Raw genomic sequence first — 26716 nt, 5'->3', positions numbered from 1 at the left:
GTCTCAAAAATACAAAAATAAATGTCCAGTGATGCATATATTAAACAAAAAGAGAGAATAAGCTGTACAACAGGTGGGTTTCTACTTGCAAGGAATTTGCTTCTGTCCTTGGTGCATACATTAAACAAACAATAAACATATTAAGAGATGACAATAAAGGCAAAGTACTGCCAGAACATAAATATAGAGAAGAAACTTTACTATATCGTGACAAATATACACAGCATAGTTGTTTCAGAATGAGAGAGCTGTACAGTTTTGTGCAGGATGTCAAAAAATATGAATCAGGGAATGTGCGAAAGTTCACAGTATAGAAAATATGTGCAATGTACAGAGATAATAGTCCAAGTTGTGTGTTATGTAACACATATAGACAGTGTCTGTGACAGTAATTGATAATCTGATTTGATTTTCTAACACACTATAATATATATAATATCAACAGAAAATCAGAAATACTTTATTGATCCTTTCAGGGGGAATTAGGACACATTAAAGTTACTCTTATACTGTTTATGGCCATGGAGAATGATTAATACACTCAATATATAACACAATGTATACATATGAATAGAAAAATAAGAAATGTGTTGTATAAAAAATAAGAACTATGCATAAACTTGTGTTTAAGTGTGCTAAATATAAAAGTAAAAATGAACTAAGACGCGTAGTATACAGTTTAATTTTTATTGTTTTGTATATTATATATATATAGAATATCTATTGTATAGTTTTTTTAGTTGAATCAGTACAGTATTGCACAGTTGAAAATATTAAAAGTATTAAAATGTATAGCTGCAGTTGACAGGTAAAATAAATCCAAGGGTCGGACTCTATTATAATAGTGAGCAGATATAAAGACATTTTTAAGTATTAATATGTTTGTTTACAACTATAACTATATTTTTAATTAATTTTTTTAATTTTTTTTACAATATATGTTAATTAGAACAATTCATAGTGCGTTATAAGGACTTTTTTTGGTTTGTTTCATTCATATACGATTATAATTGGGTATTCTTAAATGTTGAAATTAACTTACCCCCATTAGGACATTATAGACAATTTTAGATTTTAAATAATAATGTTAAAAATATTTTAAATTATTGTAAATATTATTTAATCATGTATTAAATATTATACATACATATATATATATATATTTTACTTAGTATTCATAAATGTATTTTTAATAAATGTATCAGAATATTATAAATAATGCTAAACCTACCGACCAAGGATACATACATGTATTGCCTAATTAAACATAATAAATATATCTTCAAAAATAATTTTTATATAATTTTTTACATTTTTTAGCATGTTTAATAAATTAGTAATTAAAGTAATATTTAATAAAATGTAATAATATTATATAATTGGATTATATTAAAATATAATATAAAAAATATTAAAAAATATATATTTATTTTATACACATTTACAAGTCTTTCCAAAGCCACTTTAAACCTGTTAATAAAATGTGTTTTGAAGACGTGTAAATACAAGTCGATTATACAGTGTTATAAATCATTCATTAAGTGTAAGAGCAAGCAAGAGAGCGAATAGTTGTGAACAAGTATATTCATTAACCCTTAAATTTGTCCTTGTATCTGCTTAAAGCTGCATCACAGTGTGCTCTAATGTGTTATAAGACATTTATTAACAGTTTATAAACCCTAAACAGGGGTTTGAATGTGAGCTGTGTTTTTTAGGATGCAAAACAACCCTGTGGTTTTTATTTAATTGGTGCACTGTTCATATCATGTATATGTTTTTATGAAACATACTGGCCTCGGCTCACTTGATATTATTGCACAGGGGCTCTTTGGGGAGCTGCACAATCACCTTACCCTACAGAAGTGCACCACAGGTTGCCCACTCAGAGGAGGCCATGTAGGAAAGGTCGCAAGGTTATGTTGTGTTGATTTCCCCCGTGGAGGTTTATTAAGTTACTACAAAGGAAAAGACAGCGAGACATTGCCGTTGTTGTTGTTGTTGTTTTCTCATTAGTTGTTCGTGAAACAAGGCTGAAAGGTGTTATCATTTCTCCACAATCCTGAAAGCCAGAAGGAGAGTGACACCTCATATGTGGAGGATTCATGTTTTACCCTCAGGAAATGTCTGTTCTGTGTGTTAGTGTACTCGACATTTATAAAAGCAACAACAAGGTGAAAAACCAAGCTGTATAAACCGAGTCGTTCTCAACGCAGCGAGTTCTTTTATTCCCCAATTAAATAAATCTTCCCACTCGCCCTCTGTGTGCTGGTGGAAGCAGAGGAAATGAGCAAGATTACCTCGTACTTGCTCTCTCTTTTTTTTCTTGTCACTCACTTCATGACTCAGACTCTTCAGAGTTAAAACAGCCTGACCTTGTTAACGAGGAGGCAAAATGTCAACTCACACCTCCAAGGATCCACTTGTTCTTTGAGAAATCTCTCATCTCTGTGAACTTAATGTCATCTGTTATTAACTTATTCCAATGTCCAATGGCTTTAAAAGTCAGTCGTCATTTAAGAGTAGACACGATTAAAGCTGCAACGATCAGTCAGTTAATCAGTAGATTGGACTGACAAGGTAAGATTATTTATATAGGACGTTCCAAGTGCTTTACATGTAGCATTATAAAGAAAATAAATCTGAGAATAAGTCAGTGATAATTTATATAATGTGACAGCTTCTTCTTACATTTGCGTTATGGAACAGAAACAGCAGACTTAACAGCAAACTACAAACTATTACTCCAGCATGCTGGGAAATGTGGGCGCCCCTACAATATCCAGGGAAAAAAAAAAAAAAAAAAAAAAGTATACATATTTAAAAAATGTATATTAAAAGAATGCTTAAAACAGTATTTTAAAAACAAATAAATAAGTAGGGAATATTTAAAAGAATATTTAAGAATAAATAAATGTATATAAAATGTATATATATATATTAGAAGAATATTTAAAAATAAATATATAAAAAATATATATATGTTAAAAGAATATTTAGAAATAAATAAAGACTATATATATATATTTAAAAAAATATATTAAAAGAATATTTAAAAATATATAAATATTAAATATATATATGTTAAAAGAATATTTGAAAATAAATAAAATATATATATTTAAAAATATAATAAAATAATATTTAAAAATTAATAATATATATATTTAAAACAATATTTAAAAAAAACCCCAATAAATTCATTTATTTAAGAGAAATGCCAAACTTTTATAGAATCTAATATTTTCAGAGTTTGGATTGTTGGTCAGACAAAACCAGACATTAGTTACATTAGTGTTGAAATTTTTATACGGAGTTGGTGCACAATTTACTATTTTAATGATCAATACCAATTCAGTAAGCTTGTGTACCTTCGCATCAGCAATAGCCGTAGCCATAAGCATTTTTCGTTTTCGGGTTGTCCGTCCACCTGTCTGTCCCATCCTTGTAAATACGATATCTCAAGAACACCTTGAGGTTTGATTTTTTTTGTTTTTATTTGGCACAACTGTCCACTTGCACTCAACCTTGAACTGACTAGATTTTGGTGGTCAGATGTAAAGGTCACTGTGACCTCGTTTCATTCTCGTGAACACGATATCTCAAGAAAGCCTGGAGGGAATTTACTCAAATTTGGCACCAATGTCCACTTGGTCTCAACAATGAGCTGATTAGAATTAACCAGTCAGTGGTCAATGTCACTGTGACCTTGTGTCCATTTCATTCTTGTGAACATGATATTTCAAAAACGCCTTGATGAAATTTCCTCGAATTTGGCACAAATGTCCACTTGAACTTAATGATGAACTGATATGAATTTGGTGGTTGAAGGTCAAAGGTCAAGGTCACTGTGACCTTACAAATTATGTTTTTAGCCATAAGTCAAGAATTTGTGTGCTAATTATGACAAAATTTTACCAGAAGAAATCTATAGGATAAAATGATAAAGCAATGACATTTTACATCCAAAAGGTCAAAGGGTAACTTCACTGTGACATCATAATGTTCTGCAAAAACACTTCTCCGGCCGTTATTCAACCTCACATCTCAGGAACAGAAGGGGAGACATTTGGTCAGATACTGGATTGGTGACACTAATCTTGGGTTTCCACCTTTAAACTGTGCTGATTGTATAGATCCTCTGTGCTGTCAGGGGGGAAGATTAATTACAAGCTGGTATCGGATCGGTAATCGATATCAGATGATACCCAAAGCCCAGATATAGTTTAAGTCGAATTGGTGCATCCCTAATCCTGACGGGAATATGAAAAATATCAGCCTACAACACTTCTGTGGAAATGTTAGAAGGCAAATTTAGTTCTGTATTGGACAGAGCCAGGGTAACTTTTTCCTCCTGTTTACAAACTATGCTAGGATGAGCAAATCCTCTGTGGGCTATAGCCTCATAGTGACCACACGAGCATTAAGATGGTATCAGTCTTGTGGTCTAACTCTTGGTAAGAAAATAGAAAGTGTATTTCCCAGAAAGTCAAACTGTTCCTTACAATCCAGAGTCTCTTCTTCTTGGAGTTACATGAAGATTGATGACATGATTTCATTGCATAAGTGGGTTCCACCTCCTGTTGATGAGTCAAGTGTCCTCTAATTGAGTTTTGAAACCAGCCAGCAGAGGGTGACATGATGACTGTCCTGCAGCTGGAGCACAACATCCAGCTGTTTATGTGGTGGAATGACTATCGGCACAAATCAATCACGACCAGCATTAGCTGGTTATAAAACAAGGAGCTGTGTTCACAGTGTGTGTGTTGCGCACTTGTCTGTAGATGTTTGTCAGATTGCTGTTACATCAGCGTCTGAGCAGGAAAGACACGACTGTTGCAGAAAGACAAGCTGTGTTTGGTCTTCCTCAAGTAAACAAATGGCAAAAAAGGCTTATACACATTTTTCAAGTCCCATCTGTCCGTCTCAGCCACGGAGTGTGTGTGTGCATTTATGTGTGTGTTCGAATATGTATGAGTGTGTGTGCGCTGCATCCGAAGCTATTCTTAGTCCTCTGATCTGGGTTTAACTGGTTGCCTCGGAGTGGTCTGTCACACTTTCTGCTCTGTGAAAACCATAAGTAAGATGAGGGAAGTTTTTCTTTAAAATGTAGAGGCAGGGCGGGAGGTGTGTCAGTCCCCCACACCCCCGAAATCTGATTTGCCACCCATGTTGTTCCCCCAACGTCCTCTACACTTACCCCACCACCAGAATGACAAGGTGATAGGTAGTAGCTGTATCAGTGTCACGGATGGATTTCTGAACAGTTGTACATGTCCAGAAAATCTCTGTATGAAGTGTACGTTTCCAGTCAATCAACTACAAAGAGACTTAATGTGACTACTAAGAGACACCAAGTGACTACAAAAAAAATACGACTACCAAGAGATGCACAACAACTACAAAGAGATGCAAAGCGACTAAAAAAAGATGTAAAGCAACAACAAAGACACACAGAGTAGCTACATAAAGATACAAAACGACCAAACAGAGATTCAGCACACTGAAGAGAGAGATGCAAAGTCAATGCAAAGAGATGTAAACAACTACAGAAAGACACAAAACAACTACAAAGAGATGCAACATGATTACAAAGAGATGCAAAATACTACAAAGGTTTGCAGAATGACAACAAAGAGATGCAAAACTACTAGAAAGAGACACAACATGACTACAAAGACACACAAAGTGACTACAAAGAGATACAAAGTGACTACGAAGAGATGCAAAGTGACTACAAAGAGATGCAAAGTGACTACAGAGATGCAAAGTGACTACAAAGAGACAGCATGATTACAAAGAGACACAACGTGACTACAAAGAGACACAACGTGATTACAAAGAGACACAAAGTGACTACAAAGAGATGCAAAGTGACTACAAAGAGACACAACGTGACTACAAAGAGACACAAAGTGACTACAAAGAGATGCAAAGTGACTACAGAGATGCAAAGTGACTACAAAGAGACAGCATGATTACAAAGAGACACAACGTGATTACAAAGAGACACAAAGTGACTACAAAGAGATGCAAAGTGACTACGAAGAGATGCAAAGTGACTACAGAGATGCAAAGTGACTACAAAGAGACACAAAGTGACTACAAAGAGACACAAAGTGACTACAAAGAGATGCAAAGTGACTATGAAGAGATGCAAAGTGACTACAAAGAGACACAAAGTGACTACAGAGACACAAAATGATTACAAAGTGACTGCAAAGAGACACAAAGTGACTACAAAGAGATGCAAAGTGACTACAAAGAGACACAAAGTGACTACAAAGAGCCAGAAAGTGACTACTAAGAGATGCAAAGTGACTACGAAGAGATGCAAAGTGACTACAAAGAGACGCAAAGTGACTACGAAGAGACACAAAGTAACTACAAAGAGACACAAAGTGACTACAAAGAGATGTAAAACAACCACAGAAAGACACAAACAACTACAAGAGACACAAAAGGACTACAAAGAGACACAAAACAACTAAAGAGAAATGCAAAATGACTACAGAGACGCACAAAAAACTGAAAAGCAAGATGACAGAGATACAAACGAGATGAAAATAAGTACAGAGATACAAAGCGACAACATAGAGATACAAATTGATTATAAAGAGGTACAAAACAACTATAATGAGATGCAAAATGATTATTATAGAGACTAAATGACTATGAAGAGACAAAAAAACACTAAAAAGTAAAATAACAGATGCAAAAGAGAAGAAAATAAGTACAGAGATGCAAAATGATTACATAGAGTTACAAATTGACTATAAAGAGGCACAAAACAACTACAATGGGATGCAAAATGGTTATAAAGAGACTGAATGACTTCAAAGAGGTGCAAATTCACTACAAAGAGGTGTCTCTTTGCAGTGAACAACCACAAAGAGACACAAAGCAGAACAAAAAATCCATTGAAATGCAAAATGACAAAGAGACACATGCTGACTGCAAAGAGACTCTTTGTCAAGGTTACTTGCTCCTGTGTGTGAGTAATTATGAAAAACATCTATTTTTTGATAATCCTTCATATTAGATGATTTAAAGTTGTTTATTTGGCATTGATTTATCACACTAAATGAACAATGTAACCATTAACAAAGTACAGTTTATTATTGCTCAAAAAAGGGGCATCCATTTTAGGAAACTTTTGAACTTTGCTGCAGTCTGGCTCCCCCATTCAACAGTTTCTAACCCCTCACCTAAATGCTAACTTCTTCCACCAAATCCACGAAAAAATGTTCACATGCGGACATTTACATCTTCACAGATTTTGACGGTGGTATGAGAAGGTGTGTGAGTTTTACTGACTTTGTGTTTGGTGTTTGTGTTGTACACGCAGCCGGAGAACCTGCTGTTGGCAAGCAAGTGCAAGAACGCAGCAGTGAAGCTGGCCGACTTTGGACTCGCTATCGAGGTTCAAGGAGACCAGCAGGCTTGGTTTGGTAAGTAACCAGAACGTCTTTACTCCAAATGCATGTTGGGTAAAGCATGATCATGAAACACAGGTCTGGAATCTTCTGCCTCACACAGTGTGTTTCCAAAGGTAAGGCTAAATAAATGTGAGCATAATCGTGAGTTAACAAGTATTTGCTCCCCACATACGGTCGCCTCAGAGGATCCCAGAGTCCAGTGTTTTCCACAGAAACATGCGCCAGTCTGTTTCCGCCCTCCTCTTCCTCCTCTTGATGATGAAGGGCTCTGTTGCCTGACAGCTCTGCTGCACATCAGAGCTGTCACGCTGAAGACTGCAAAGACAAGTGTAGGCTTCCACAGGACCGTTCATCCATACTGTCATTTTATCCTTTTTGTCAGTGTGCCCTGGAGTCTGTAAACAAGACGGGATTTCTGCCTCCTCTTCCTCTAATATTAGACTCATCTCATCTGACTGACAGGGCTCTTTGCTTGATCTTTTTGTTTACAGTTTCTCTATCTTTTCTTCTTTTAAGTCTATTGTGTGTATTCTTCTTTTATTCAGGAAGCTAACAAGGATAATGACTAATGAATTTTTAGGATGGCTCAACAGCAGCTTCAGCCAAGTTGAATCAAATGCATGAAACAACTTCCTTATACTTTGACCCAGTGCCAAAATGAAGATCGATCAGCAATCTGAAGAGTCTGCAGCTAAAAGCTCTCACTTTACATTAAGACACATTTTCATAATGAATTCATGAAGACAGTATCTAAAAGAACACCTAATTTGCTGCTGCAAAAATTCCTTAAGAGACTTCAATCACTGTTTCTTATTGTATGTAATACACACTCAGACATTTGTAGTGAGCAGTGAAATGAGATTCTGTACTCTCTTTTTACAAGTCCACGTCAGCCACAGCCGGACGCATTATGTTTCCAGGTTGTCCAACCATCTGTCTATCCCATTCATATGAAGGTGATGTCTCAAGAATGCCGCAAGAGAATTTCTTCAAATTTGGCACAAACGTCCACTTGGATTCAACGATAAACTATTTAGATTTTGACAGTCAAAGGTCACCGTGACCTCATCTGTCCCATTCTCATGAGCTTGATATTTCAATCAATATCCCCTCCAGGGATTTTTTTTTTCAACTTAGGCACAAACATCCACATGGACACAACAACAAACTGATTAGATTTTGGTGTGCAAAGGTCGGGAACTGCCCATTGGTCCGACAGCCCATTGGTCCGACATCCCATTGTTCCGACCATGTTAAATCCATTGTTCCGAAGTCCCGTTGTTCCAAAATCATCATGATGCCCTGTGGTTAGGGTCTGGTTAGGTTTAGGCACAAAAACCACTTGGTTAGGGCTAAAATGAAAAAGAAAGTGGCAAACACACAAGCCGTGAGCCTGCTTTGCCTCAAGCCTTTCCCAGCTGACCCAGAGCCGGTCGCGGCGCACCATCAAGGCAGAAATACGCCCAGCGGGAGCCGTTCAGCACCGCGGAGAGCTCCCCACACAACCCCGATCCCAGAGTTAATAACAGGAGGTTATGGTGTTTCATTCTCTCCTCTCTATGACACTTGTATCTTGACCAGTAGCCTACTTTTGTTGCGTTTGCTGATCCTCTATGGTATACAAATACAGTATAGCCTAGTATAATCACATATCGGAACAACGGGACGTCGGACTAATGGGATGTCGGACCAATGGGCTGTCGGACCAATGACATGGACCCACAAAGGTCACCGTGACTTCGTCTGTCCCATTCTTGTGTGCTTGATATTTCAATCGATAGCCCCTGCAGGGATTTTTTTTTTCAACTTAGGCACAAACATCCACTTGGACTCAACAACAACAACAACAAACTGATTAGATTTTGGTGGGCAAAGGTCACCATGACCTCGTCTGTCCCATTCTCGTGAATGCGATATCTCAAAAATACCTTGAGGGAAAACGTTCACTTTGACTCAACAATAAATTGATTAGATTTTGGTGGTCAGAGGTCAAAGGTTAAGGTCTCTGTGACCTCATCTGTCTCATTCTCGTGAACGCAATATCTCAAAACCACCTTCAGAGAGTTTTTTTCCCCCCAATTTGGCACAGACGTCTACTTGGACTCAGCGATTAACTAATTAGATGTTGGTTGTCAAAGGTCACTGTGACCTCGTCTGTCAATATCTCAAGAACACCTTGAGGGGATTTCTTCAAATTTGGCACAAATGTCCACTTGGACTCAATGTTAAACTGATTAGAGTTTAGTGGTCAAAGGTCAAGGTCACTGTGACCTCATTTGTCTCATTCTCATGAAGGCAATATCTCAAAAACACTTGGAAAAAAATGGCACAAATTTCCACCTGATCTGAACAAGGAACTAATGAGATGTTGGTGGCCAAAACTCACTGTGACCTTGTCCGACTTATTCTTGTAAATGTGATATTTTAAGAACACATTTAGGAAATTTCTTCAAATTTGGCACAAACCATTCGGACTCAAGAGTGAAATGATTAAATGTGCTGGTCAAAGGTCACTGTGGCCTCAAGAAATATGTTTTTGGCTATAACTTAAGAATGTATACACTAGTTATGACAAAATTTCATATAAAAGTGTCTATAGGAAAATAAAGATGATGACATTTAATATCCAAAAGGTCAAAGGTCAGCTTCACTGTGACATCATAATATTCTGCAGAAAGACTTTTCTGGCCATTACTCGATGTCATATCTACAGAGCAGAAGGGGAGACATTTGGTCAAATGCTGAATTGGTGACATGTATCTTGGACGTCCACCTTGAAACTGTGCTGATTATATAGATCTTCTGTGCTGCTGGGTTGAAGATGTGTGTGAAACAACCATGTTTTCATAGACGTAGATATAAACTGTAACTGCAGCTTGACTGGTTTGCAGAGGCAAACAACTGCGAGGCGTTAAATTTAGTCATGTATTAATATTCATTTTTGTCTTTGTCTTGTATTTCGGACATGATTCATCATTATTTTCCGCTGTCACTGACAGGTATGGTGCCGCATTAATTTTCATATTTAGCTCAGGGCCCCTTTACACTTGTGTGTGAAATCCACCAACGGCTTATTTAAGAGCTTTGACAAACAAAAACAGGCAGCATCAAAATTCTGACAATGCGACTGCTGCTACAACCCACATCAACATCTATGTGCTACAGTTTACCAGGTGTTCAACACACCATGTGACGTGCCTCAAAAGTGATCGTACAGATTTCCTGAACCTGCAGAAAAAAGAAAAGCGAGACCAAAACTCAACATGGAAATTTCCAGAATCACTATTGCTTGTTTGGATTCTCATGTGAAATCACATTGCCACAAAAACAAATGGTTTTTCCCTCTGTTAAATACCAATGAACAGCTCAACTATCCAAAGGGTACAATAAAGGGGTACTTGAGCTCATCTGATAGGATATCGTAGTATGTGCTTTAGCTCTTTACAAACCATTTCCCAAACTGTTGTCTAAAACATTATATAAAGCATCCCTACAGAGATAGAGCTTTTTTCTTAAAGAGTAAGATCCTTTTTGTTTAATCAGAAACAGCCCTGAAATCGCCATCACCAAACCCACCAGACTCCATTTAAATAAACAGTAATTTTAGTGTGTATAGAGTCAGCATGTTTTCACATCTAACCGGGTGAATTAAGGGTTTATCTCAAACAAACCAGTAATGGTGATTGTTGGAACAGTGGAAAGACGAACCAAGACACCTCTTTTGAGTTTTATTTTGTTTCTATCAACTTTAAATGAAGTGTGTTTTACTATGATAAAATTAGTGTTTATTTAAATGGAGCCTGGTGGGTTTGGCGATGGCGATTTCAGGGCTGTTTCTGGTTAAACAAAAAGGATCTTACTCTTTAACAAAAAGGTCTGTCTCTGTAGGGATCCTTTCCATAATGTGAGACACTAAAAAGTTAAGATTAGGGGAACTTCATTATCATGGTTACATTAATAAACGTGGTTAAAGTTTGAAACAGGAAACAAACAGCTGTCTTCAGTGTTTAAGTCTGATGATTTGTTGACCTGTCCATCTACCTCAAACTCTTCCCTACACTGACTTTGTCACTTTATATTAACGTCACCCGACTCCCTCCGGTGTTGTTTTGGGAAATGCATGTAAATCCTTTCTTACAAAACACACTTATTTACAAGACACCGGACCCAGATGTGTGTTTGTTTGTGTTTGTGTGTGCAGGCTTTGCAGGGACTCCCGGCTACTTGTCCCCAGAGGTGCTGAGGAAGGAGGCGTATGGTAAACCTGTAGACATCTGGGCATGTGGTGAGCTCTTTGTCTGTGTATTTCTCACCGTCACCGCCGCCTCCTTGTTCTGCTTCTCATCACTCAGTGGTTGTGTTTTGGTGTGTAGGTGTGATCCTCTACATCCTTTTGGTTGGATACCCTCCGTTCTGGGACGAGGACCAGCACAAACTCTACCAGCAGATCAAAGCTGGAGCGTACGATGTGAGCCAACACTCCAATTCTCTCAGTTTTAGTCAGACACTATGATGTGTCTATTACATATGTGGGCATGTGTGTGTGTGTGCTTTAGTTTCCTTCCCCAGAGTGGGACACGGTGACTCCGGAGGCTAAAAATCTGATCAACCAGATGCTGACCATCAACCCAGCCAAGAGAATTACTGCCCAGGAGGCTCTGAAGCACCCATGGGTCTGCGTAAGTACACATCCAGCACCCTGTGACTGCAGAGAGGAATCAATATTTCATCACTCCCCTTTGATACTCCCAACTATTTGTAATTTGTAAATCCTCTAACAGCAAGTTTGTGAACATCTGTGCAAAGCTGCCAAATATCAGCACCATCTGTTTCCAAACATGCAATCTCTGATATGTGCCGATTCTGGGTCAGCTTATCTTGAACGATTTGTTCCCCAGGAGGGCAAAAGAGCAACCTATCACAGGGATAAGCACTCCTGTGTGTTCGTCATCAACCAAAATATCAGGATCACCAGCTTACAGGCACACACAGGATGCTTTGATATGTGCAGTTAAAGTTAATCTGAAATGATTTGTTACTTATGAAACAGGGAAATGCAATTTTCTCCAAGCAGAAGCACTTTATGTGACAGTTATCTAACATCCAGGGAATTTTGAAATGTCACGCAGATTTTTCCAGTCACCCGTCATGCAGGGAAAAAAATCACTTATCATGATCTTTCAATATGTAAATGTATTTACAGTACATCTTCATATCAACATCAGCTCCTGCTGAACAGGCACCCACCCAAAAAAGTGTATTTTTTTATTACAATCTATAAATGACTAAAACTTGAAAAGCACACTCAGTACAATGCAGATCTCCGCCAGACGGCCACATTCCAGCTGCCCGAGCTGATCGCAGCCACTCTAGACAATTCTTTTAACTCAAGCAGATGCACTGTGGCATGTTTCAGAAGGTACTATATAATTATGAGAATGAATTAAATGAAAGGAAATGCGTAAAAAACACAGCCACAAATCTTCGATCCATGTCATTCAGAACAGGATTTTTAACATTGTCTGTAGGCGACAACACACAAAATAGGAGCAAGTTTGATGTGCTGTAGCCAACAAAGCATCATGCCTAACTTTAGTGGATCATAACATATCACGTATGGAATTAATCTGCAGATGCTCTCAGTCAAAGTGAGACAAAACTTTTCTACGTATGTCCGTTTTTCAGCCTCGAGGAAGACAGTAAGGCTTGTTGTTTTAAGCCGAGACAATTTCCAGAAACTTGTGGCCGCTACCGGCAACTCAAACAGACAAAGAAAGTAAAAGTCCAACTACATAGTCTGCTTACTTACTTATGGTAAAAGTACAAATATCAAGGAAAAATGACCAGAATTTGCAAGTCTACAAAATCGAGCAGGCAAAATGCTCAGCTTCTGAAACACTCCCTGGTGGTATGACACCACAAGATGGATGGAACAAAACCAGGTGGCAGTTGATATGAAGCACAGCTGTTAAGACGTGTGGCTGCAGACAAATTCGATTTGAAGCCTACATGTGCGCCCCTTCAAACTGCACCCACCACCAGTACAGAGCAAACCAACCAACGCTAAACTAAATTTTGTACTTTTACCTGTAACAGAGTATTTCTGCACTGTAGTATTGATTTTTTTACTTAAGTAAAAGATCTAAGTACTTTTACCACCTCTGAAAATAGTTGTAAAACATCAACAGAGGCTTTTACTTGTAATGGAATGGTAATGGAGTATTTTTATATTATAGTATTGCTACTTTTAGGCTGCTTTCAGACCTAGAGTCGTCTCCTTTGGTCTGAATCAGGGACTCATATTGTTCCAAAGTTGTATAATTGCCTAGAGTTGGTTCGTGTTCTCACGGCAGCATTTACAAGTGGACCAGATCAAATGCCTTGTGTGAGAAAGCTGCTCTTGATTGGTCAGAATTTCCATGTGGGAAAAATCCAGGAAGTAAAGCAAACGTTGAAGAAGAGTACACTTGCAAGATAAATGTGACACTTTCTAATGTCACAATGGAGGGACAACTACGCAGGTTGATTTTAGCGCTGCTCATCGTGGACTATATTGCTGTCATTGTTCATTTTAGTCAAACCATACAGTTTGAAAACGAGGCGCGGCTCCAACTAGAAAACAATGTTTTGATGCATTGGATGTGCTGAATGTGCATATTAAGGCAGTACAGGAGGAGGTGCACATTAATAATCCTCCAGGACTGTAACATGCTCATGTTTAACCCAAACAATGTGTCATGTGACTGCAGTTGCTTCACATCCAGGTCAGAACACCTTCTTCAGACCACCTCTTCAAGAAGGTCTCGGTCCGTTTGTCTTGGTGCACACCTGAGTGTTGATTGCTGTGTTCACACATGCTCAAACGAACCACACTTAGGGGGCAAACAAACTTGAGTTCAGTTCAACAGAAACAAACTGGGCAGGTGTGAAAGCACCCTTAGTTAAGTTAAGGGTCTAAGTACTTGCTCCACTCTGCAGAGCTGCACAAGCTTCAGATGTCCCATCATGAGCTGTATTATAAAACACGATCACCATATATGAGAGGGCTGATTTCAGGACACGATAAAGTGGAGTTGAAGGTATTCAGCCGCAGGATTTTTTGCCAAAAATGTCATCACCTAAAGAGCCTCAGAATCAACACATTCCAGGGAAGCGAGTATCTCCGACAGCTCCTGCCCACATAAACCTGTCACTGTCAGTGCTGCTCGTCTAATGTTTTATTTTCAGCATCTCTTTCTCTCCCTCTCTTGTCTCCCCACAGCAACGCTCAACAGTGGCCTCTATGATGCACAGACAGGAGACAGTCGAGTGCCTGAAGAAGTTTAACGCCAGGAGGAAACTCAAGGTGTGAACACGCTCCATGGGTCTCACAAAAAAAAGACACTTCTTGCCTCCTCTAGTATCTCCATCTTCCCCTGGTGATGTCTTCTCTGACAAAGACATGAATTCATCCTTTGCAAGGTTTCATTTCTACCTAGCGTCCCTCCCCTCTCATCCATTTAAACCCCCTTTTAGACGTGGACTCTGTGACATTGCGAGCTTCATCTTTCCGTCAGAGTGACGTCTTTCCCTCCTTCAGACAGAGGTGACTTTCACGTTAATGTTTTATTCAGACATGGCAGCACATTTCCAGAAAGAGACCCAATGCTCGTGTGATATTTGGCACCTCATGCGCAGAGAGAGAGAGAGAGAGAGAGAGAGAGAGCGATCTTGTCATCCTGTGATTGTTCTCTTGTGTAAAATGTAATTTAGCTTTGGCGATAATGTAACGTTAACAGTCATGCCAGTAAAGCTATTTGAATTGAGGGACAGAGAGAACAGCAGTGAGTTATAAATGTTGTGACAGTGAGGAAGAGGAGTGATTTCTGTCAACGCTCAGGCTGCATCTCTGATGGATTCTGAAACTTATTTTGAAGCCTCAATGACAGGAGTCAGCGAGGAACGCTCCCCTGGTACATTTTCACATCAGTTTCATCATTTAACGTGATCAGAGGGAGAATTTTTCAGCCTGTTTTATGAAATCCGACAGTGCACGAGTATTGAATGACAAGAAGTTGAGTCGTGACTCTAAGTTAATTCCTATTAGCTCAAATTCAGTAGAACATTTTGCTGGATATTCATTTATTCATCAAGGCTGTTGGAATAAATGAAAATTGAAAATACTGAGAGACTTTAGACTCTAGAAAACTTCAGTGTCTCCAAAGGGGCAATTTGTTGAACAGGTTAGTGAACAATGAGCGACTGTCAGATGCAATACCTTTTATGGGTGTTGGATCCTTTTTCCTTCAAGTGCATGTACCCTTTCACGGAAACTCTATACAAACACCTTTGCAAGGAAGTCAGTTAAAATGCAGAACACATGTTGACAATGAAACTTATACAGTAGATGTCAGCCACCACTTTAGAGACGCGGGCTGGAGTCTGATATGTAAGCGAAGCAATCTATTACTGTGGACGTGGCCACCATCAAAACATATTTAAGCCACCTAAAAACAGCCCCACCAAAATCATTATTAGTTTAAGTGTACACTATATTGAGAATGTTTTCACTGCTTCACCTTAATGTCAGACAGTGATTTGCTACAGCAAAATTAAGCCGTTATATCTTCAAAGCCAGACTCCATTGAGAAAAACGGTAATTTAACATTGCTGAACACAGGAGCTGCTGGTCTACCGCTGCCTCAATCAGTTAGTTTGTTTGTAGTATTGTGTGACTTTGGTTTTTAAAAGGGTTAAGCAGCATTTATACTTGTGCAGAGCTTATACCGTATCCTACGCTGTTGTGTGCATTTATACTTGTGCGGTGGTGTCTGTGTCACTCTGCAGTTACACCTTCAAAACACTAGTTGGCAATGGAGGTTTCTGTGAAGTGCTGTAAAGTTTAGTTGATTCAAAACACACATTAAACACACATTAAACATGGCTTAATAGAGACAATTTCACAAGAACACAAATCAGCTTCACTATAACTCGCAGCATTCACAGACAAACACTTGTCTTTATCTGGACACGTTTTCCAAACAAATACAACATGCTAACGTCATTAGCACAAGCCTATGGCATTTCACATTGTGTAAATTAGCCTAGCAGCTACTCATATGAAGCCAGGGACAACAGCAACATTTAACAAAGGTAATGTTACAATATTCGGCTCCATTCCAACTCACAAGGTTCACTGACAAACACTTGTCTACATCTGGACACATTTTCCCCACAAATACAACATGCTAACATTATTAGCATGAGCCTATGGCATTTTACATTTTATAAATTAGCCTAGCAGCTACTCATATGAAGCCAGGGACAACAGCAACATTTAACAAAGGTAATGTTACAATATTCGGCTCCATTCCAACTCGCAAGGACCATGGACAAAACAACTGTCTTATACTGAACAAGTTTTCCAAACAAATATGACATGCTAACGTTATTAGCACAAGCCTATGGCATTTTACATTGTATAAATTAGCCTAGCGACGAGCGTAGATTTCCTCTGCTCATATGAAGCCAGGATAAATCACACACAAGACTTAAAATGCTATTTTTGTGGGGACTTTATTGTCTTCACAATTTATTGTTTCTTATCTGTGAAATTAAAGGAAATAAAAGCTTTGTTTCCACTGAGGGAAATGGTTTCAGCTTACAGAAACAGTTGGACTCCAGCCTGCTTCTCCAAACTAAGGATGTGTTGACTGACATAGGTTAATATGCTGAGTATGGACAAGTACCACGTATAACCCCACTTAAAAGTCCAAACTTTCCCTTTCACATAAAGGAGGTTCATGTCGGAAACGACTCCTTCACTGTCTTTACCCTCGTCTCCTCCTCTCCCTCCGCAGGGTGCCATTCTGACCACCATGCTCGTCTCCAGGAACTTCTCTGGTGAGTGCGGCTCGTTGAAAAAAGTCAAGGGAACGGAGAGGAGGGGAGGATAGGATGACATGCCATCTGTCTTCTGCCATCTCTTCACACATACACACACACACACTCGAAAACACAGCAGGTTGATGGGCGGGAGTGTTACAGTAAGAAGGAAACACAGCAGAGATATTTGCTCGGTTCTTCGTGCCATAATCTCACACAGTATAACTTGTTTGCCTGATTCTTAGTTTGATGCCGCTGAGCCTCTTTGTTTGGTGACATCTGATCAATCACGAGGTACAGAAGAAATAAAACATCTCTTTGTAAGCAACTTATCATATTCAGTGTCACAAATAACCACATCTTGGCTCTGCTGTGAGAGGGCCCATGTGTTGAGTTTACTGCTACTGCAGGGGAATAAATCTCCTTCATGTACCACGTTTTTGTTCCCGCCGGCTTCCTAATGCTTTATTTACTCTGAAAAATATCAGAATCAGCCTTTAAACCCAGCATGTGTAATTAAAGGATGTAAACGGCTCCCCTGGTTGGATGACCTCATTGTTATTAATAGCTACAGCGCTGATTATATACAGTACAAGATATATGAAACTCTAATGCTCAGACTGTGATGCCGTGAAATGAGCACATTCAGGCTCCCCAGAGGATTTTAATTTTGGTTCAAAGACTGACATAACAAGTTCCCCACCTACAATCCAACCATGGGCATTACATTCACATGCTTGTTGTCCTAGACCTTTTGGTCTTAAAGGTCTAGTGTGTTAGATTTAGGGGGTTTAGTGGCATCTAGTGGTGAGGGTGCAGATTGCAACCAGCTGAAACTTCTGGTTAGAATTCCTTAAGTGTTCATTGTTCAGGAGAAATTCTGGGCCGATATAGATGTTTAAAATAACGATTTGGCTGATAGCAGATAGCCATTACTGATACCAATAGCGATGTTTTTATATTGTTGCTTTACTTTATTCCCCCTTTTGTGACAGAGAAACAAAAAATAACTGAGCTGTTTTAAAGTAATTGCGCCCTTCATTACACTCCCTTTGAGTGAGTACAAAGTCAGTCATACAAATCTATTAAATTTATGAAAATGACAACTGCGTCGGTCTGAAACTGTTCAATTCAATTTTATTTATAAAGCCCAATGTCATAAATCACAATTTGTCTCAGAGGGCTTTACAGCATACGACATCCCTCTGTCCTTAGGACCCTCACAGCGGAAAAGGAAAAACTCCCCAAAAAACCCTTTAACGGGGGAGAAAAAAAAAATGGTAGAAACTTCAGGAAGAGCAACTGAGGAGGTTTTAATTTATAGGCGCCTTTCAAGACACTGAAGGTCACCTTACAGGAAAAAATAGAGGAAATAACAACTGAATAATAATGTTAACGAGATAAGGAATAAAGTAACATAAAAAAACAAATAATGAAAATAATAATAACACAACAACAAATAAATAATAATCAAAACAAGTTTACAGTGAGGGTGGGTGGGGGTGTGGATGTGCAATACCTCGGAGAGGTACAGAAGAGCTGGGCTGTGGATGGTCTTAAAGGTGAGGAGTAAGATCTTAAAGTCAGAGCCAGTGAAGCTGCTGCAGGACAGGAGTGATGTGGTTGATGAAGGGTGTTCTGGTGATGATGCGAGCGGCAGAGTTCTAGACTTGAGAGGAGCGAGTTACAGTAATCAATACGGGATGTAACCAGGGTGTGAACAAGAAGGCCGGGCGAAGGTGGTCAGTGTTGTGTAGATGGAAGCAGGCAGACTGAGTGACATTATTGATGTGAGCTTGGAATGAAGGCTGTCGAGGATGATGCCCAGACTCTTAATCTGAGGGGAGAGGAGGAGTTATCAATATCAAGTGTGAAACTGTCAGTTCATGCTAAAGTGGATTTGATGCCAATGAGAAGTAACTCAGTTTTATCACTGTTTAATTTGAGGAAGTTGCAGGAGAACCAGGATTTGATTTCCTGAAGGCAGTCAGAGAGGGTGGAGGTAGGATAACATAAATACCGACATATGGCAATTGGAAATAACAGAACAAAGTAAATGGATGTGAGCGTCCCCAGCTGTTTAGGGTGTTCATGCTTTAACATATCTTTGTAGTAACTGCTGCTTAAGGCTCTTTTTGGAAACAGTGTTATGTTATCAATCTAATTCCATACCTGCAGGCCTCTGAAAACCACACTAAAGCTCGTAAATTTAAGTTTCCGTTTTTTTTTTGAGAGGAAAACTCAGTTAGATTGCATGGACTTATTTCTTATCAGTGAACATTCAAGCTGTATTTATATGTGAAAAACTAATGTCAGTCGATAATATTGGCTGTTATACAGTAAGATAAGATAAAACAAGGTAAGATAAGTTAAATTCTACTGTCTATAGTTCAAACACATTCAGAGGGAACATCATAAAAGAACAGTTACATATATATACCTTCTGATGCGTCCATCTGTTTACCTAACAGTAATGTGGACAGATGGAAAATTTAATGTTAAAAATGATCCATATTTTGTCACGATTTAGCTGTTATGCAATGCAGTATTTTTTAAAAGGGTTTCCTTTCTTTATTTTATAGACTGTGTGTGTCAGAGCCTCATATATATCGTCTTCCTCGGTGCCGTGGAGCTCAATTGTTATCCAAAAACTTTTAAAGCACATCAGTGAGACACACTGTTGCACTGGCTGACATGATCCTTCATTACCATGAACACACACTGTAGATTATTTAGACTCAACCCCACACACACCATCCTGCTGCCACAATAACTCACTAGAGAATCAAGTGTGGATTAATCCGCTGCTGAAAATAGTCCCAAATAAACACACATTTTTCTCCTGTTAGGTTGATAAAACCTACAGTGAGCAGCTGTTTCAGGAAATTACTGAGCCGTAACAATAAAAGGACTAGATTTGCGTCTTCAGTAGGAAACAGCAAGTCTTTATAAGTTCATAATTCAACGTGCTTTCAGTGCCGTTCAGCAGTTCCTGTTCAATCTGAAGCTCGTCTTGAATGCTGATGAAACAAAGAGCATGTTATTCACAAAAGCCCGAGAACAAGAGCATAGAGTGTGTGTCATCTTATGAGTATCTGGGCATTGTGTTAGATGACTGTCTTGTCTGAAACAGGGTCTTTATAATAAGAAGAGATAATAGAAATAGATGGTGCATTGAGATTCATCACCAACTGTAAGCCACTAACTTTTTCTGGTTAAATAAAGGTTAAATGAATAAATAAATAAGACACATTGACACATAGAAAAATAGAAAATTTCCCACCTTATCCCTCAGAAAAACAGCACCACCTAAATATAGCCACTACTCCATCAGCCTCCTCTTCCTCACCATCTCACTCTGCCTCCTCTCTGTGTTTCAGTGGGCCGGCAGACTACAGCGCCCGCCTCCGTCAGCGCCGTGGCTGGAACCACCGCCGGCATTGTGGAGCAAGGTAAACCCATCCGAGCTCTCACCGTTACTCACATTTTAACAACATCTCTGACCTCTCCTCTCGTAAAACTTCACATCCTTTCCTCCCGCTCAACTTGTGGCGGACGTGATTAAAAGGAAATCCCCCCCCAGAGTCACACGCTCCCACTATCCCTCAGCTTGTTTTAATCTCTCCTCCTAAATCTTTTTTTTCTCCCTGCTCCTCTCTAATGCTTCCCGAATGTTTGCCAAGGTAAGCAGCCTCATCTCTCATCTGGGAGCCGAGATTATTACTGTTCAGATATCTTTGCTCGTCATGGGTTAGGGCTTCTCTGTTGTGCAATACAGTCACATGCCCTCCGGGGAATTAGGGGACAAATTGCATGCAGTTTGGTGTGTGTGTGCGGAGCTGTAGCTTTGTCAGCTCGGAAGAAGGGATGCGTTTAAGTGTGAGGTGCAAAGAAAGTAGTAATTGTGCAGTGTAGCTTTCAAGTTGCACTCTGAGCCTCAGTGATGGAGGATTAGCGTCTGCAGGACTTTATCATTAATGCACCGCAACACTTTATGGCTTCTGCGTGTTTATTTTTGCCCCACGCCAACGTATTTGCATCTCCTGCCCATTGATGAACCATACAGTGAGTCCTAATCCAGCCCACTCCTGCGATTAACCAACCCATTATCACATACCTGCATCTCCACTCCACTTCCCAGCGTGCTCTCCCTCCTAATCTCCCCCCTCTATTCATGGCTGTGCGTGCATCTGTGTGTGAGTGTATTCGGATTATATGGAGAATTAGTTTGACTTTTTTTTTCTCCCCCATGATGCCCTCTGCTTATCTAATGCTTTGGGCAATGGATCAGGGTTAGGAGGTGCCAGTTGGATGGAGATTTTTTAATGTGTGTGTGTGTTTACTCGTTGCATTTTTAAAGTCTTTTTACAGGACAGAGGGAGGAGTTGTTGTTTTTTTCCTTTAGAGGGAGGGATGAATTCTGTCCAGAGGTTTTTTTTCTTCCCTTAAGGGGAGGACATGTGGAGAGACGAGCGTTGTCACTCTCTTAGTGGTCTGCATGTTCTTTTTTTTTAAGAGGTGCATTTTTAAAGCCCATGCATGCATGCATCAGCCTGCATCCGCCGCTGTGTCTGAGTGAGCAGATTTAGAGAGCAGTGGTCATCTGAAGGTGTATGATGTGTACTCTTCCATCTGAGGGTGTGTCGTTCTGCCTCTCCGCAGCAGCCAAGAGTCTCCTCAACAAGAAGGCTGATGTCAAGGTAAGCTAGCTGCTCTTGTTTCCATCCGCCCCTTCTCGCCTCTGTAACATCCCTGGCTGCCCTTCCACTGTCCCGATGCCCTCACGCGCTCCAAAGTACTTTTATTATTCCATAAATATTTTGGTTAAAGACAGATGCAATGCGTTCGAGGTGATTTGACTTTGTCAAGTGCTGTAGCGTTCACTTTAATATGATGTTTTTGGCCTTAAAGGCACAGCGCAAGCATAATGTGTGTCATTTCCTGCCCTGCACTTTTCTCTTGTTCTTTCATGTCATAGCTCAGAGGTGCATTGATACTTTTTGTAGTGTTGACCTTGATTGTATCCCTTTTCCTTATCACTGTCAAGTAATGTGATGCTTTAAGGGACAAATGAATAAACTTGCTGAAGAACCAGAGTACTGTAGAGTATTATCTAGTGTAGCTCGGTCGAAACAAGAACCAAAGATAACATCCATCATTGTAGAAATAGTCTGTTACCAAACATTAGCATTATAAAGCCATGTAGAATAATAGAAACTATGTGACAGTGTAGTGGTGGTGTAGTTAAAAACAATATAATAATGATAATAATAATAACAAACATTAAAAAATCAAAGAACAACACAAGAACATATTTTTTAAATTTTATTTTACTTAGCACAGAGATTTATCTTGTGATTTTTTAAATCATTTTAATTTAGTTTAATTTTTTATTTTATTTTATTCTATTTCTATTTTTAATTTAATTTATTATTATTGTTTTTATTTTTTTTTCATTTTATTTCATTAATATATTTGTGATTATCCTCCACCCTATCCAACAGTTATCAAAACTGAGCGGAGTTCCTTGATAACAAGCCCAGTGGCCAGAACAAAACATTGGCATTGTATGTTTCTGCAAACCACAAGTACATTAAATTTGTATGTTTCATGTGTAGCATATCAATGTTTGTAAAGGAGCTGACTTTGTCATCAGGTGGTGGGATTGCATGACTCCTAGGTGAGACATCTGCCAAACTGTAGGCCATGTTCCAGACCATCAAACAACAAAACTGGATGTGATTTAGTGAGTCACTGTTGTGTTTCCAGCAACATTTTAGGCAACAGATGTGGGTGTTTTGTAGCAACCTGTCATAGTCATAGTGGCACAAACAGAGGTTGTTTTATACTGAGACGTCGTTGCTTTTCCAGCCGTGATTGTGCCCTCAAAACTGGGTACTTTAGCCAGTAATCTGCGTTTTAATGCACTTTCCATTTACATCTTCATTACAACTAGTCTGCTCTAAATGCAGGGACTGAGTGTGTGAGCAGCACCTATACTGCAGAAGGCCAAGTTTCAAGCTGCCTGCAAAGAAAGGAAGCACCACCTGTGTTTTGAACATGATGTGATGATGATGAACAGGAAGCAGCCTTCAGCGACGATCCCTGAACACATATGGCCACACTTTGTATACCAAAATCTAACACTGCTCCTGCTCAGCTTCTCCATTTTTATGAGTAAAACTAACATTTGGCTATTCCTACTGTAAAACGCTGAGATCTCTGCTTTTAAAGCTTAAATCTTCTAACCTCCTCAAGCACATTGAAGAAAGTTACATGTAGTTAGCGAGCTGACATTAGCTGTGTAGTTTTTCAAGAGTAACATTAATCTTTGATGCTCTAAGAAGAAATGAAGAGACAATGGGAGATTGTTTGTATCTCAGCTGCATTGACTATCCTTATTTGTTCGATGAAGCTGCCTGCTCTACCTCGTGTTAATTAACTTAAGTGTTAATTATTTACTTCATTATTGTGCAATGGCCCGCACTTCAGTAACTTGTACTTTTGAGTAATTTACTAACCAGGTACTTGATTAGTTTTTCATTAGTAGGTTTCTCAATTGGTAATTTTCCCTTCTTCGTGAGTCATTTTTTTATATCAGTAATTGTACTTGAGTGTAGATTTTCAGCACTCTACCCTCCACTGGGTATTTTAAGCCAAGACATGATCTTTTCTGAACCATAACCAAGTGATGTTTGTGCCAAAATATAACCTCACATTAACCACAGCGCAGGTGAAACTCAAAGTTTCAACGTGTCAACTACATAATATCATGCAAATGTAACATTTCCTAGGTTTGCAGAAACATACAATGCCAACATTTATTCTGCTGATTGGGTAGTGATAAAATATTTTTTATTTATGTTTTATTTATTTATTTTATTTTATTTTATTTTATTTGCACACACATAAAACTGCATAAAATCCAAATAGTAAAAAATTTATAAAAATAAATAAAAAAGGTATGTCAGAAGAGGTAGAGAAGCCATAGGCTTGGACATACGGACCTCCCCTCACCTTAAGGAGAAAAAAAACAATGACAAAAAAAAGGAGAACATTAGACAGAAGAACTAACATGATACAGAAAAATACACCTTAAGATAAATGACAACAGGAAGCACACATGTGAAGAAGAATCCAATAAAAAAAAACAAGAAATACATAAAACACAGTGTAGAGAAAATAGACAAAAAGGGAGAAAATGTATTTATATATAAGTCAAGAAATAATTCGACATCATTAATTAAATGTAATGATAGTTTCCTTTAGAAATGTTCTAAAAGCATCTGTGCACCACAATATCCGAGGGAGCACTGGCCATGTTTGCTTTGTAAAAAGAAAAGTGGATCTGATTAACCTGATGAAATAGTCTGTAAGAAGTACGTTGATTATAGGATGTTGTACATTTACATTATCATCACACAGTACCAAAAGTACCAAAAATGGAGGTTTTAGTATTTTTATTTTTATTCTATAGTCTGTACTGTACCAAAAATTGACAATAAAAGTAAATAAAAAAAAAAACTTTCACAGAGCAACAATAGACGATACTGAAGAAAATACAAGTTAAAACACATCAGTATCCCACTGATGAATAATGCAGTCTAATATATTTTATTACAAAGATATCCTGTTTAAAATCAAAATATGATAATTATTAAATCATAACCGAGGCAAAAACAAACACTTTAAAGTCACAAAGTTAGTGTAATTATTGTATAACAGTACGTTAAAAACTGTGTGAAATAAAGCTTCAGGAAAACAAGTGCATTTTAAAGGGGGAACACCACCTAAATTAACAATTCTAATATCTTATAATACATCTGTGAACATAAACTGCTCTCTGTCAAAGACAGAAGCCAGAGCAGTACGTCTCAAACTTATGATGTCATTGGGTATAACGTCTGGAGCTGCTCCACGTACAATGAGTAGACCCTTTTACTGTTCTCCACAAGTGAGTTGTTTTAACCTGTTTTTGACCAATAGAGGAAGATGATGCGACTGGTGCATTCAGAAATACTCATTCCAAGTATTAGAGGACACTCTGGCACAAACTGGACCGTTCATAAATTCGGAGCACTGTCTCGTTCAGTTATCCAGAGCACCACACTCTCAGAGTGTCAGAGCACACTGTGGACACTCTGTCTGTGGAGACGGAGCAGCAGAGCGCCGAGCAGAGTGAATGTGTGGTTAACTTAACCGTTGGTTAATTCATGTAGAAATATGACGCTCCGTTTCTTCCACCAACAGGGCTCTCATTTTAGTGTAGAGCGTCAGACTGAGTTTACCAACGCACCATGTCAGGTCACTCACTCTCCGGGACCACCAGTGTTAGTTGAATAAGTAAACACTGACCAACGGGACCAGACTGGCCGACCCGTATGCTCTCACTCAGTGGATGGATGATGTCACAGGAAGCCAATCTTACAAAGGAGGACCACACTTGTTTGTTTTGCTATGGAAGCTAACGTTAGCTAATGTGCTAAAAAGTTAGCGTTCCAGAGAATTCCAATCTTCCTCTTAATCCCTCCCCAGTTTCTGATGAGGTGGACATGATAACCCTTAATACACATAACGTTACTCATCCCTACAACAGGAGAACATCTGTCACCACTCATTTTCCGTGGAGCAGCTCCAGACTTTTCGCTATGACATCACATATTTGACTTTCAGCACTCTAGTTTTTGGATTTGGGAGAGAGTTGTTCATGTGTACTTTTACTTTTGGACTATTTTAACGATAGGAATAACATGAATTTTGAAAATGGGCATAGTTCCCCTTTAACTGTGGGTTTACCAAAGCTGAACAAATGTTGAACCCTTTTATTTTGAAGGTTAAACCCTCTCACTTCCTGTGCTAACTCCTCTCTAACCGGCTGTGTTCCCTCCTCTCCGCTCTCAGACACCTCCGTTTGGCACAGTTGGCTCTTTGCATCACTCCACTGCAGACATTTTTCAGCCCAAATATTTCCCCGTGCCAACACAGAGCTCATTACAGTATTAGTCTCCGCACTGTTTCATCTGAAGAGAGCACTTAGACGCTGAATCTGCAGTGACTGGCGTTATCGGTGCACCTCTGTCAGCTCCCCTCTCCTCTTCAGTCCCACAAGTGTCTGTAATTTGTTGCACTGTGTGAGCGTCTGTGTTTGCTGTTCAATGCACTCTCACATGTGTGTGTGTGGTGTATCTGCGGTGTTGTCATGCATGTGTGCTTGCATGAGTCACTGTGAGGCCTCTGAGTAAATGAGCAGTTCAATGTAGGCTGCGTAGGTAATTGGTTAAATTTGTCTCACATGGAGAATGTTACGTACAGACCTTTTTATAGAGTTCCCCAAGTCCCCAAGGAGTTTTATCATGGAGGGACAACATGATATGGAACGATACGGATCTTGTTCAGGCAGGATAATGGATGAGTCT

The 26716-nt window shown here is 38.9% G+C and overlaps 1 protein-coding gene across 7 annotated transcripts in view; it reads left to right on the top strand.

The window, feature by feature from the left end:
• LOC126395195 (calcium/calmodulin-dependent protein kinase type II subunit beta) overlaps positions 1–26716 on the top strand; it is an 84526-nt gene that overhangs the window by 22795 nt on the left and 35015 nt on the right. For 4 of the 7 annotated variants that reach the window (XM_050052454.1, XM_050052452.1, XM_050052449.1 and 1 more), the window contains exons 7-14: positions 7346–7448; positions 11638–11721; positions 11810–11904; positions 11993–12115; positions 14698–14781; positions 17276–17318; positions 20681–20752; positions 21963–22000. In XM_050052454.1, coding sequence (XP_049908411.1) covers positions 7346–7448; positions 11638–11721; positions 11810–11904; positions 11993–12115; positions 14698–14781; positions 17276–17318; positions 20681–20752; positions 21963–22000 — 642 coding nt within the window. The remainder of the gene's footprint in view (positions 1–7345; positions 7449–11637; positions 11722–11809; positions 11905–11992; positions 12116–14697; positions 14782–17275; positions 17319–20680; positions 20753–21962; positions 22001–26716) is intronic. The other 3 variants (XM_050052455.1, XM_050052453.1, XM_050052451.1) reach the window with 1 other exon arrangement.

This window comes from Epinephelus moara, chromosome 9, assembly GCF_006386435.1.
Source record: "Epinephelus moara isolate mb chromosome 9, YSFRI_EMoa_1.0, whole genome shotgun sequence".
NCBI classification, from domain to species: domain Eukaryota; kingdom Metazoa; phylum Chordata; class Actinopteri; order Perciformes; family Serranidae; genus Epinephelus; species Epinephelus moara.
Note: the sequence above shows the minus strand (reverse complement) of the source record. Positions and strands in the feature narration are given on the sequence as shown.